Source organism: Myotis yumanensis, unplaced genomic scaffold (assembly GCF_028538775.1).
Source record: "Myotis yumanensis isolate MYYU_CA2020_CCGP unplaced genomic scaffold, mMyoYum1.0.hap1 SCAF_17, whole genome shotgun sequence".
Classification (NCBI taxonomy): domain Eukaryota; kingdom Metazoa; phylum Chordata; class Mammalia; order Chiroptera; family Vespertilionidae; genus Myotis; species Myotis yumanensis.
In genome coordinates, this window is record NW_027223768.1 from 24371285 (window position 1) to 24385778 (window position 14494).

The 14494-nt window shown below is 42.9% G+C and overlaps 1 protein-coding gene and 1 non-coding gene across 2 annotated transcripts in view; both read left to right on the forward strand.

The window, feature by feature from the left end:
- The window catches only part of LAMC1 (laminin subunit gamma 1), a 106031-nt gene that overhangs the window by 69634 nt on the left and 21903 nt on the right, over window positions 1-14494 (forward strand). Inside the window, exons 4-13 of the mRNA XM_070397159.1 lie at window positions 755-921; window positions 3900-4088; window positions 4928-5045; window positions 5399-5497; window positions 5592-5728; window positions 6813-6935; window positions 7023-7212; window positions 7515-7627; window positions 10184-10405; window positions 10514-10702. Coding sequence (XP_070253260.1) covers window positions 755-921; window positions 3900-4088; window positions 4928-5045; window positions 5399-5497; window positions 5592-5728; window positions 6813-6935; window positions 7023-7212; window positions 7515-7627; window positions 10184-10405; window positions 10514-10702 — 1547 coding nt within the window. The remainder of the gene's footprint in view (window positions 1-754; window positions 922-3899; window positions 4089-4927; window positions 5046-5398; window positions 5498-5591; window positions 5729-6812; window positions 6936-7022; window positions 7213-7514; window positions 7628-10183; window positions 10406-10513; window positions 10703-14494) is intronic.
- On the forward strand, window positions 3438-3572 carry LOC138996484 (small nucleolar RNA SNORA20). The gene has a single exon (XR_011468778.1). It is a non-coding gene; the product is annotated as a small nucleolar RNA SNORA20 (small nucleolar RNA).

Below are 14494 nucleotides of genomic sequence, written 5' to 3' on the forward strand. Positions count from 1 at the left end.
AAACTCAGCGCACCAGAGCACGCATTGGTGTTCATGGGGATTTCCACGAGTTCTTAGTTTATGGCTTTACCGGCATCTAGAGGATCCTGCAAGGATTCTTACCCCAAGCAACTTGTGGGAATAAAAGGCCACCAGAGAGAGATCTATCTGGTCATGAGGTATCTAATGTGCCTTGCTGCCCTCAGATCAGAATACTTTAAAATCATTATGGCAGATAATTGCTGACATAATTATTGACTTGTGATGTGCCTACACAATCCTAGGCATATGAATAAAGCAACTTCTTGATCCTCCCAGGAACCCTATGAAACAGACATTATCATCTTCCCTGTTTTTCAGGCAAATCACAGGGCGGGGCTCGAAACCCAGCAGCCTAGCCTGGCTGCAGAATCCATGCTCTTCCTAACCAGTGCACTTGGCTGCCTCTTGGCCCACACATTTGACTTCAGGAAGTTGATGCTACAGACGTCCTCTGATATTGTTAGGGGCTTTCTTCTCGCGCCTGGTTAATGCCCCATCCCCTGTTAAATAAAGTCACCTTTTTTCTTTTTCTCCTGTTTACTTTTTCCTCATACCTGAAAACTCAAACAGCCCTTACCTAATCTTGTTCCGTGCCTCAGTTTCCAGTTTTGAATGGAGATCTCAAGCATATTCAGAGGTTGTTTTTGGTTCCCCATGTCCATCCTTTTTCTGCATCCATTCCTGGGGCTTTCGAGCTGTGTCCTGTTTCTGAGCGTCTCTTCTCTCTCCCCAGGTGTAAGTGTAACGGACACGCGAGCGAGTGTGTGAAGAACGAGCATAACAAGCTGGTGTGTGACTGCAAGCATAACACCTACGGGGTCGACTGTGAAAAGTGTCTCCCCTTCTTCAACGACCGGCCGTGGAGGAGGGCGACTGCCGAGAGTGCCAGCGAATGCTTGCGTGAGTGCCCCGTGGCGCCGGGCCCGTTCAGTTGTCTCGAGATCTGATCTCTCAGGGGCGGAGGAAGGAATGGGTGACTTGCATTTACGCCTCCTCGAAAGGAAAACAACGAAAGGCAGTGCTTCTTTCATACTTGGAAAGCGTGGGGCGTGGATGTCAGAGGAACATCACAGATGAGGGCGATTGGCTGTCAACATAAACCGTGCTGGTTGTGCGTTTCCTTCCTGAGCGCACACACCAGGATGGGAGCAGCATCCTCGACGCTGGGCACTGTGCTTAGATCCAGATACCGGGCCAGCGCGGTCAGCTCTAACATACGATTTCTCCAGTTCTTTTCTTTGCTGTCCTTTAAAATAGTCTTCTTCCGACTAGTGCTCAAGAGCTAAGGTCATTGATTAACATGTGTCGGTTACAATGAGTTCTGGACTAAGACTGCCGTTCAAAAGCTTATTTATTAGAAAAGTACTTGTCCTCGGTGTCACTAAAGAGCGCAGTGGGGAGAACTTTCTGATTCCCCTCAGGCAGAGGCGGAAGCTTTGGGAGGAAGAGTAGACACTAGAATTCCGAGGGAAGGGCGAACTGGAGAAGATAACACGTTGTTTGTTCCTTCACAACATCTTTGTTTATTCTGAACAGATAGGGAAAGGCATCTCAGGAGAAAGGAACCATGAAATCATATAATTATGACTGGCCAAGGACTTAAGAAAATTTTAAAGCAGCTGTAATTTTCTCATGTCCTTATAAGTGTCCCTTATCATATTCTCTTGGGAATGAATTGAATAAGAAAGCGGACCCTGTGAACTTGCAGGAATTGTTGGCAGAAGCCTTGAGAAAGAATTGATATCTTATGACTAATTTTATTAGCTGCCCAGAGCAGATCTCCTTATTCATCTTTTCTTTCCCTCAACAAATCCCAGATTTGCAGATTAACTTTACAGCCTCCTCCAGCATTCCTAAACGATTGCTTGGGCTTCTTTAGTTATTTTACTGAACTGTCATATCCAGTGTTGGAAGCTACATGCTAAAGGCTGGCAAGAGAAAGAATGAAATATTCCTAAGGTGTGCCACCGAAGTAAATGTACACCTGTGTTTAGCAAGTATTCTGTTTAATGACGTGGGCAATATTTAGAGTCTGTCCAGGAACATTATGAGAACAACGAAGACCCTGGATCGCCAGCTTACCTCGAGCAAATGAGCTGAATGCTGTAGGCAGATACTTTGATGAGGAGCTAAGCCACTTTGCTTGCTTCCTCGGTCCCTTTGGCCCTGTGACCCCTCAGAGAACAACGTTTCTGGAGGTTGTGACAGTAGTCCAGTATTGTCCAGGGACTCGAGCTGCGGAAGAGGAAATGACAGCTGCCTTCTCTCTTACCAGCTGCTGAGGAGGGAGCCACAGCCTCTGCTTGAGCTGTGGGGTAGACAGCGATTTTCAACCGGGGCGCCACAAGAATTGTCAGAACGTGCAGTACCTGACTGCTTCGTCAGGGCACTGACCTCTTTCCCTGAGGTTGTCAAATTACAAAATGGCACCAGCCAACACAACAGTAGCCGTGCAGTATGAATGAGTCAAAATTACACCTATATTTTTTATCAGATTGGCAAAATATATATTTTTGGTGTTCCCTCAGCATGCAGTGTGACAGCTGTGGCGACAGAATTTTAGTGATTAGTTTATGTGTGCCATAAGATGAAGAAGGTTGAAAACCCTTGGGTTAGGACAGTGGAGACCCGGGAATTGTTCTGGCTCATAGTCTCCAAGCACCAGACTGTTCCGGTGGGGCTGGCTGGGTTGATTGTGGGATCATCTAGGGAGGCTGGAGGGAAAAGAAACAGCTACTGAAGAAGGGGAAGGGAGCTATAAAAGTTACTTAACACAACTCTAATTTGGTGACAGTAATTCGAGTTTCTAAAAAATTTTCAAGTATATCATAAAAGAACTGATTGTAAATGAAGGAAGAAAATATGTAGATTTAAATATTTTAAAACAACAACTTCCTGATCTTTCTGAAATCAAACTTTATTAAATAAAAACTTTATTTTCTAAATAAAACTTTATTTTTATTTAGTGTGCATGATACTGTCTGTAAAATCAAAGATACTTTGGGCAGAATCAATAATTCTGATAAAATCATCTGCATATAAATACAGTGGATTTCTGTGACTACAGATACTTGTTCTTAAACTATGGTTGTGCCCTGAAGGGGTTGGTATCATTAGTTACTTAACAGATGACGCAGTTGGCGCTGAGGCTCCCCAGTGGATGGATGGATCCACTGGATCCAGATTTCGCTTTAATTCCGCTTCCATCTGCAGAAGCACTAATTATAACCCCTTGGTCTCAGGTTAGCCCAGTCTGGATATGCAGATAACCTGGCACCTTGAAAGTTCATATCTTAATGTATTTGAATCATCTAAGGCCTGAAACGTTAAGGCGCCTTGAAACCTGCGTTTACGTTGACATGTTCTTGGAGTTGGGATTAGGATGAAGAATAAAGATTCAGAAAAATTGTCATTTTCTTCCCATTTATTGGCTGCTATAGTCTTTTCAATGGTATGAGCAGTCATACGCATGGGATAAAATAACATTAGACCATTGTCAATTGAGATGGAGTAACCATTTCATCTCTTCTGCATGCATGGTCTAGACAAATAAAAAAAAAAAAAAAGAAAAATTGTAATTTGACTTGGCTTTTATTTGTATATGCACAATGACCTGGAGATCCCTTCCTAAGAGAAGGAATTCCTTGTCTTTTATGATGGTGCTGTTTTTGATCAGGATGAACCTTTTCTGTATAAACTCTTTATTGACAGACTGGTTTTCTTTTTCTTAATGAGCAATGCATCTGGCAGTCATTCTTATTTTAACACTATCTGTCACAGAGATGTGGGAAATTGAGGTTTGTTTGTTCGGTTGGTCTTGTAAAAATGCTGTTCTTAAGGAACATGGATCTCACTTAAGTTGTGTGTTTGGCCGACAGCCTGTGACTGCAATGGCCGATCACGAGAGTGCTACTTTGACCCTGAACTATACCGTTCCACCAGCCACGGTGGCCACTGCACCAACTGCCAGGACAACACCGACGGCGCCCACTGCGAGAAGTGCCGGGAGAACTTCTTCCGCCTCGGGAACACGGAGCCCTGCTCTCCGTGCCACTGTAGTCCTGTGGGTAAGTGCCAGGCAATGTCTGCTTCAGCCTGATGGGTTTCAAGACACACACACACACACAAAAGTAAGCATTTCCTGTAGCCTCAGAAAATGAAGCTGTTTCCTAGGCATGTGCACAGGTTCGGTATGAAAATGCGGACATTACTGTAACACGTAAATTATAACATGTCAACGATTCAGGATCTGCCTGTCCCCCCCACCTCCACTCTCTTTAACCACATTGGACTTTCCGATGATTTTCGGGTGTGTGTAAAACTGGGCGTGGCCTGAGCAATGATTTTGTAAATAATTAGCAACAGGATCCTAGGGAGCATTTGAACTCCACGGTGAAAGGTTAGCTGCTTCGTGAGTTCTTCCTTGTTCATGATTTTGCTTAGTCTGAAATCCTTCGAGAGCTTGAGCTGTTTCATGTTAGTATATGTCCACAGAGGTGGTGTGCTCTCAGTCCATTCTGTCCTTGCAGGAGTTTGACCTTTGTGTTTGTTGTGCGTGCCGGTATACACTTAAGTTCTCGGCATGACCCTGAGGGAACCAGAGCTTTCTCACAGAGGAGGGACGGGCCTTGTGTCCAGTTTACCGCTGGGAACAGAGTGACCTGTTATTGTTTTCAACATTGATGTCCAGGGGGGAGTGTCTGGAAAGGTAACATGTAATGGCTTACAGGGATCTGATTTTGAGAGAATTCTGATTTAAAATTTCACCCTTTTTCCTCCGTAACCATCTGGAGATTGCGTATTGGTTTTCGGGCATTGTTCTAAGTTACCAATTTTCTCTTCTTTTCTTCGTTGACACGTAATATTGTAGACTCACCGGGTGGTTGACATGCTTTTTACATTTTAGGTTCCCTCAGCACGCAGTGCGACAGCTATGGCCGATGTAGCTGCAAGCCGGGAGTGATGGGCGACAAGTGTGACCGTTGCCAGCCTGGGTTCCATTCTCTCACGGAGGCAGGGTGCAGGTGAGACCTTTCAACACCAAAACAAGGGCACAACCTAAATGGAGCTGATTCCTAATGATAGACCTGCGGCTTATCTGTGGCCGTATAAACATTTCCCCCAAAATAATTGTCCGCGAGATTCAAGACTTGTGGCTGTAATGATGACCCAGGATCGGTGTGCACAGAGATTAAGCAGAGTTTTACATATTAAATGTAATGGGTATCCTGGATTGAAACCAGATCCAAGTATAAAAGTGACATCAGTTAGGTATTATTACTGTCATTAACATGTAAACCAACAGGTTGACTTTAAGAGTGGAATTTCTTTGCTCCTGTCTCCTCTCTCATTGTTTTATTCATTTTCCACCCAACAGGCCATGCGCGTGTAACCCTTCCGGCAGCACAGATGAATGTAACGTCGAGACAGGGCGGTGTGTTTGCAAAGACAACGTTGAAGGCTTCAACTGTGAGAGGTAGCTCATTCCTTCTCCAGCTGGATTGCGCTTTCTCTGTTATCGTATTTCAAGCACACAAAAAAATGCCTGATTGTACCTTAATCTTTTTCAGATGCAAACCTGGATTTTTTAATCTGGAACCATCTAATCCCCGAGGCTGCACACCCTGCTTCTGCTACGGGCATTCTTCTGTCTGCACGAACGCCGTCGGCTACAGTGTTTACTCTGTAACCTCGACCTTTCAGACTGGTAATTTAGACCTTTTCTTCTGTCCCCAAAATGTGCAACTAGACGTACAGTATTTTTAAAAAATCAGTAACTCTTGGAGGATTTTTTTTATGGTAGCAACACTTCATGTTTTTTAATGAATATGATTTTTTATTTGGCTTTCTTGCTTGGGGGTTTTTTGTTTGTTTTTATCATCATATATAGTTTCTCTTTGAAGTTAGTAATTTAAAAAACTTTATTTTTCAATTACAGTTTACATGCAATATAATATTAGTTTTAGGTGTACAGCATAGTGATTAGGAATTCATGCCGAAACCGGTTTGGCTAAGTGGATAGAGCGTCAGCCTGCGGACTGAAAGGTCCGGGTTCGATTCCGGTCAAGGGCATGTACCTGGGTTGCGGGCACATCCCCAGTAGGAGATGTGCAGGAGGCAGCTGATCGATGTTTCTCTCTCATCGATGTTTCTAACTCTCTATCTCTCTCCCTTCCTCTCTGTAAAAAATCAATAAAATATATATATTTAAAAAAAAAAAAGGAATTCATATAACTTACGAAGTGATCACCTCAATTAATCTAGTACCCCTCTGACACCATACATAGTCATTACAATATTCCTGACTATATTCCCGATGCCATACTTTATGAAAACATACATGAGTTTAGAATCCACCATAGTTAAATGTTACATAAAATAAAGCAAAAATTAACTTCAGAGGTATAGCATATCTAGGTACTGTTGTAGGATTCATTTATTCATTGCTGTGTTTCCCTATACTTTTTTTTAAGATTTTTAAAAATATATATTTTTATTGATTTCGAGAGGAAGAGAGAGGGAGAGAGAGATAGAAACATCAATGGTGTGAGAGAATCATTGATCGGCTGCCTCCTACACGCCCCCTACTGGGGATCGAGCCCACAACCTAGGCATGTGCCCTTGACCGGAATCGAACCAGGGACCCTTCAGTCCGCAGGCCAACTCTCCATCCACTGAGCCAAACCGGCTAGGGCTCTCCCTATACTTTTTATATGTGTTTGTGGTCCATAAAGGTGAATTCAGGGTGTTTACAATGTCACAGCACTTGTGTTTTTGTCCTCTGCTTGCAGATGAGGATGGGTGGCATGCAGAGCAGAGGGACGGCTCTGAATCATCCCTGGAGTGGTCCTCTGAAAGGCAAGACATCGCCGTCATCTCAGACAGCTACTTTCCTAGGTACTTCATTGCTCCTGGTAAGTGAGGCCAGAAAGCAGCCTGGCTGGGGTGTGCTCCTCTATAGTCTCATTCTCACATCCTTGCCCCATGTTTCTGCATTCCAGCCAAGTTCTTGGGCAAGCAGGTGATGAGCTATGGTCAGAACCTCTCCTTCTCCTTTCGAGTGGACAGGCGAGACACTCGCCTCTCTGCAGAAGACGTGGTGCTCGAGGGAGCTGGCCTGAGAGTGTCCGTGCCCTTGATCGCACAGGGCAATTCCTATCCAAGTGAGACCACTGTGAAATACGTCTTCAGGTAAGGTCCTCTTCGTTGTAAAGTGTGACTTGACCAGAAGTGGTTTCTTTATATGAGCTTCTCCAGGCTTCAAGGTGAATGTTGAAGAGAAACTTTGGGGTATAAGGGGCCTTTGTAAAAGGGAGCCTTCCCTGTGTCCCCTGTACCCTTGTCACCTGCACTGTCAAACCAGCAGACCAATTACTGACTTGGTCACATTGATGGAGCTTTGCATTGTTGGCGGCCTAAATGAAGAAGAAATGCTTTCTCAGCCCCCAGAATTGTCCTCACAGAAGTTAATGGGGCCCCTTCTTTCTCTCCAGGCTCCACGAAGCAACAGATTACCCTTGGAGGCCTACTCTTACCCCTTTCGAATTTCAAAAGCTCCTTAACAACTTAACTTCTATCAAGATCCGTGGGACATACAGTGAGAGAAGTAAGTTATGATATAACGTAGAAGAGCTGTTTAATATGATTAGGATCCTTAATATGCAAAAGGGTATCTCTAAAGTCCTAATGCTATAAAGCTTATCCTAAAGAAGTGGTATGAACTATATACATGAGTTATGTGTAAAAAAAAAAGTATTTTTAATCACTTTTAAGAACCTGGAGAAAAATTACTAAAATTAGTAAATACTACTGTCTTATAATGGATAAGCCTATTCCGATTACATTACATATAAATAGATTCTTCCAAAATTTCTAAATATAATTTTACTGGCTCATATGACTTAATAACCTCAATTTTTTTTAATTTATTGTTCTGTAATTCTCAAGTCTTTTATCTGTTGGCTTAATTATAGAAAATTAAAAATTACTGAATGAACATTTGTTATAATTTGAGATAAAGCTGTTTTAAGTATGCCTTTCAAATTTTTTTCCTATAAAAATTTTTTGCATTGTTTTTGAAAATTCATTTTTATTATTGAAAGTATTACAGATGTCCCTTTTAACGAAGACCTGTTTCTGTAGAAAGGTAGAACTGGCGCAGGGGAGTCAGTGATGAGGTGGCACTGAGAGTGGCATCAGCAGCTTGGGTGTGTGGATTTTTTTATTATTGAGGCATAATTGGCATGCACCATTGTATTAGTTTTAGGTGCATGACATAATGAGTTGATATTTGTTCATATTGTGAAATGATTGCCACAATGAGTACAGTTAATGTCCGTCACCACACATAGTTACAGAATTTTTTTTCCCCCCTGGTGATGGCAACTTTTAACATTTACTCTCTTAGCAACTTTCAAATATGCAAAATACAGTATTATCAGCAGTAGCTGCCACACTGCATTACATCCCCATGATTTATTTTATTTTATAACTGGAACTTCGTAAACCACCAATCTCTGTTCTCTGTAGCTGTGAGGTAAGTGTTTTGGTTTCTTTTGTTTTGTTTCTTTCTCTTTTTGTTTTCTTTTTAAAGATTTCGAGTGTAAGTGAGATCATGCAGTGTTCGCTTTCTGTCTGACTTATTTCACTTAGCACAATGCCCTCAACTCCTTGGATGTGACTTTCATGAATATCCAGATGAAAATATCTTATAAGTAGTAGTTAGAAACATGGATCTGGGGCTTAGGAAAAAATTTGGACTGGAGATCTAGAACTGAAAGGTTGTCAATGCATGGGTAGTAATTTTAAACTTGGAAACTTGGAAAAAAGAAAAAGAGCATGCAATTCGGGAAACAATTATTTAAGGACCATACCCTGAGCCTCAAAAGAGAAAAAAAATTTGAGGAGGAGAAACAATTAACAAGTTTAAGAAGTTAACACCATTGGATTTTGGGTTGGGTGACTAAGGAATCATTGATGAGGTGGAGTTTTGTGTGTGTGTGTGTGTGTGTGTGTGTGTGTGTTTAAAGAAGTGTTGAAACTGAAATTAGAGTGCAGTGTCCCAATAGTAATTTGAAGGTCAAGAAGTTAAAGTAAAGGTTATTCTTTTAAGAAGTTTGGCTATAAGGGAAGGAAAAGAGATGGATTATACATAATTTGGGAGTGGGGACCAGATGGGAGGAGGAGTACTTTTAGCATGGGAGACTTAAGAATGTTTAGAGTTGGAAGCACATTAGCCAGTGGAAAAGTATCTCATGATCTAATTGTTGAAAAACCCCATAAACATATTGAAAGTTAACTAAGTTCAAGTCAATAACAGAAGAGATATCCTTCAGCCTCAGGTTGTCAATTTTTAAGAATTATATAAGCAGCCAGTGATATTTCATAACATGGGGAAATACACTTGAAAGATAGACTGCCAGAGACAGGAGTGGGATGGAAATTAAAGGGAAACTTGATGACATCATCAGTTCCTGCCTCTTCCATGGGATGCTCCAGCTGAGACCATCACAGGCACTGTGGGGTTGGACGAACCATTGGTCTAAGTCAGTGTAAGGCTTCCTCTTTTTTTTTCCTTCTGGAAAGGGGAAAGCATTGTGATATATGGCATAATGGCTTTGGAATCTTTGCATACATGTTGAAGTAGCCCTGAGTATTAGAACTTGTGTGTTTATTTTTGCTGTTTTGTGCAGGGTATAAAAAAATAGAATGGAGTGGTACTTGTTGACAGGTGCTTTCCCTGCTGTCTTGTCTTTGAACTCTACAGTCAGTACCTGTTTTTGTCACAGGAGAATAAAAACACTGCTTGCTGACTGCAGACCTAAAATCTTCTTGTCCTCCATAGTCTTGCTCTTCTCTCTTCTTGCTCTGGATTATGGTCCAGTGCTTTTCATTTTTTATATTGGTGATTGGGAGAACTGTAAAAGCCACCAGTCTCAGTGTGTGTTTAAAAATAAGTTTGCTGTATCCCAGACACAGCACCAGCTACCGCATGATTATTCTAAATGCTATTGTCTACTTATCTTCTTCAGTAAATGAATTAAACTGATGGTTGCTTGTCTCTGGGAGTTTGGCTTTGGTTACCTTTAATGTTACTGACTTCTCTTGAGCTTTTGCAAAATGGAAGCCAGTTCAGTGATTCTCTTTCCCACACCCCACACAGGTGCTGGATATTTGGATGATGTCACCTTGGCTACTGCTCGTCCTGGGCCAGGGGTCCCTGCAACTTGGGTGGAGACCTGCACCTGTCCTGTGGGATACGGAGGGCAGTTTTGTGAGATGTGCATCCCGGGCTACAGAAGAGAAACCCCGAGTCTCGGGCCATATAGTCCATGTGTGCTTTGTACCTGCAATGGACACAGTGAGACCTGTGACCCTGAGACAGGTGAGCGGATGCTCTTTGGGGGCTGCTCGACCTAAATTCCCCTTAGCAGATGGGTAGGAAATCCTCATTGTCTCCTTTGTCTGTTTCTCACACCCGCTCTCCAAATAGGTGTTTGTAACTGCAGAGACAATACAGCCGGCCCCAACTGTGAGAAGTGCAGTGACGGGTACTATGGAGATCCAACCGCGGGCACCTCCTCTGATTGCCAGCCCTGCCCGTGTCCCGGGGGCTCAAGTTGTGCTGTTGTCCCTACAACACAGGAGGTGGTGTGCACCAACTGTCCTACTGGTACCACCGGTGAGTCTGCTCTTTCCCCCTGCTCACAGTGTCCATCCTTTAGAAACACTGTGAGAAGAAGGGCTTTGGAAGTGTCTGGATTATTTTTGTCTGGCTCAATGATTACAGTTTTCCTAGTAGAAAACATTTTGTAGGAAACAGATTGATTATAGACTTATAAAATGCATATCAGATACTTACAATAGCTAACATATTCATGGCCAGGTACTTTCCTGCCTCATTAATCCTCAGAACCCTATGAGGTAGGTTCTGCTATCATCCCATGTTCCAGCTAAGGAAACTGAGGCACCGAGACACTAGGTTACATGACCAAGCCTGCAGGCTCATCATTGGAGGAGCTAGAATTTCAGCCCAGGTGTTCTGGCTCCAAAGATGATGATCTCTATAGTATACTCCCCACATAAGATGAAAACCAAAACAACTTGGTTTTTAGTTTGTGGGGCCATTATCCAGGGCTTCTTGAGATAAAGTGGTTATTAAAACAATTGTTTTATATCCCTTCTCCAAATTGTTCTTTCAGAGTATCAGAGCCCATCACATTTGTTGGGAAAACATGTTCATTTTTTTATAGCTTTGGATAGGCCAGTATTCCCATTCTCTGAGTTTCTTTCTTTCTGATGAAAACATAAAACTAGGTCTTTCCTAGCTACTCAAGGAACTGCCCACCCAGGCTGGCTGCCCAAGGAGACCAAGGCTCACTGGTGATCGTTTCTTTTCTCACATTGACTTCGGCCTCCACGTATCAGAGAGGTTCTGGCCAGGACTCCATTACAAGCCTTGGACTCCATTACAAGCCTTTTGTTCCAAAGACGTTGCTACAGAGCATAAAAATAAGTGAGAGACCAGAACACTGAGCTAATCATCTGTATCTCTTGTGTTTCATCAAAACATTCTTTAATCATTGGGAAGCATCCAAACACCCCATCTCCCTCCCTGCTCCACTGACTCCTCCCCGAGCACCAGGGCATTGCAACACAGAGACGCGATCATTTGCGTAAGATAGTTGGGAAAATAAGGAGTGGAAATTAGTGTAGAACTTTATATTTTTGACTCTTTCCTGCTTTTTAAAAAAATCAGTGACCCAACAGAGTCTCACGCAGACAGACTTTCCATCCTCATTCCCCATCACCCACTCCCGCGCTCTGCTCCAGTCCTCCTGGGCTTCTCGTCGTCGTCGCTCAGATGTGCCGGACTCTTTGGCCGGCGTCTGTTGTTCTCTTTTAGAGTGCTCACCCCACTCTCTCCTACACAAACCTCCCTTTTCCTGGCCAACGCCTGTCTCATCTGGGAGGTGGGGTTGAAACAGCACTTTCCCAGGAAGGCTTTCCAATGGGCCCTCCCTGCCCTCCTACCCCAGGTGCTTAGTGCCTTTTAGGCATAGGATCTAGCAAGTATCCCATGTATAGTATCTACTCGTAGATGTACTTAATATAACGTTTGATGGTAGAGCCCCTTACTCATTTTGTTGTTTCACTGGGTAGATGGCAATTGCAAAAACGAAACAGTTAAGCATAGTGGAGTTGTCCTCATGTCTATACTAAAGGATACCAATGGTGGATTAAGACAGTTTGGGATGCTTTAACAGAGAAATGGAGTGTAAAATAAGAGATCTTGGGAAATGTTATAAACATGTTGGTCTCTAATCAGGTGTTTCTCACACAAAGCTTGGCAAGTATATTTGTCTCATTAGTTACCACCTGGCTTGAAGGGAATGATCTATAGTAGTTCTTGAGGATGTTCATTAGGGTGTAGATGGCACTAAAAAACAGCGTAGCCTCTGTAAAAATGCTCTCACTCTATTCCTTTATCTTCTTTACTTTTTTTTCCCCCATAGCATTCTTTAATCATTTGATATTTTCATGTTTATTCATTTGTTTATTGTCTATCTTCCCCTCTACTCCTCCACCCCCAGTTTAAGCTCCATGAGAGCAGGGACCTTTATCTATTTTATTCACTTTTGTATCCCTAACACTCAGAATATAGCATTCAAAATGCGTGTTTGTTGAATGAATGCAAATAATTATTGAATAAATGAATAGAGATTGCAGATACAAGGTAAGATGCAATTCATTTAGGACACTATTGAATATAAATAACTCTTGGTAATCACTGAGATCCTAACGTGGTTTGCATTCACATTTAATTTTTAAAACAATCTTTTGAGATAAATCAATAATAATAGTCTTTTTTCAACCAGTTTTTGAGTGCATGGCATTGGGAATATAAAAATGATTAATGGATGGTCCCTACTCTTCAGGGGCTAAAAGTATGAAGGGAAGCAGAGATAATTTTAATACAGTGTGGTTAGTTCAGACGGAGGGATGCACACATGTGGTAAAGGAGAAGAAAGAAGGACACCTCTCCCATTGCTGGGAGGGATGGTAAGGAAAACTAAGGCTAAAAAGGCATATAACCTGCCGAACACCGGGTAAATAGTACAGCCAGGATCTGAACCGGCATCCTAGACTCTAAGACAAAGGGTAGATGAACTGTAGCTGCCAGAGGGTATTTTGGAGTGAGAGCTTTTCATGGGCTACCATGTAGTTCTGTTTTAGGTTTTCCACCAGATTTTTTAAGTTAAGTTTTATTCAAAACAGGTTGCAAAGCATTTTAAATGTGGATCCCATCTAGATAGCTAAATTATCTAATGAAAAAGCAGAACTGAAATGCTGTCTTCAAGCTAATTCTGGACAAGGATTTCAGGTGCAGGTCTGGCAACTATGTGTATCAGAGACCAGAAGGCCCCCAGCTACCTCTCCTCTCAGCATCCTGTTTCTTCCCCTCCTGCCCGAGCCCAGCCACATTTTCTGTTCTGTTCGCCTTGTCAGTGGTCTTCCTTAGCCACCTGCACTGGCCAGTCCTCCTCTGGCCGGGTCTCAGCAACACTGGGCACTGTTGACTGTTCACTTTGCTCCAAACATTTTCTCCTCTTGCCTTTTTGGACACTTCCCTCTCCTTGGTTTCCTCCTTCCTCTCTTCTCTTGGGTCTCCTTTGATCACTTCTGATTCTCGACCTCGGGTTTTCATGTCAATTTTATAGTCTCCCCTCAGGTGAGTAGACCCCATCTTTAGGATTCAAAGCCTCTCTGTTACAGCTGCAAAATCTGTATCTTCAGCCCTGACCTTGCTGCCCTGAGCACCGGCTACCTATTTACCATCTCCACGTGGGTGGTGGCTGAAAGCCCTCCATATGCTCCTCCCCCTCCATCCTTCCTCTGTCTCTACTCTCACGAGCCCTGCATGCACCACATCGAATGGCAGCCCCCCTGGTGAATATGGAGTGTTTGTTCTGAGGCTCTTTCTCTGTAGGATCCTCATGGTTTGGTGACCTTAATCATAGTTCTCAGCTACTGGCAGCCTTCTCCAAACAGCCCTTTCTAGTAAAGTTAGGAATTATATTGGGTTCTGGTAACTACTTCCTCCACCCACCCCTGAAGACCAGGTTATGGAGCCCATCAACCCCACGGTTACTGTCCCACGTGCTACACTCTCCTGTGGTTTCCCTATACTCTGCCCATACCTGGGTAGAAGGTATCTTTACTAAATTCTCTCCAGGTCTTGCTAATTTGAATCTTCTGATTCTTTTCTTCTGTGGTCTTGGTTCAGATGGCTAAAGGAATCTCAAATTTAAGCAAATCCACGCTAAATCTTTGATTTCTTCTTTTTCCTATCTCAACCCTGTTCCCTCCCCAATCTTGGTCATCTCAGTAAAAATACTACCTTCCACCTCATTGCTCAGGCTAAAATCCTAGGCATTTCCTTGATTCCCGGACAGTCAGCCAGCAAGTGTTA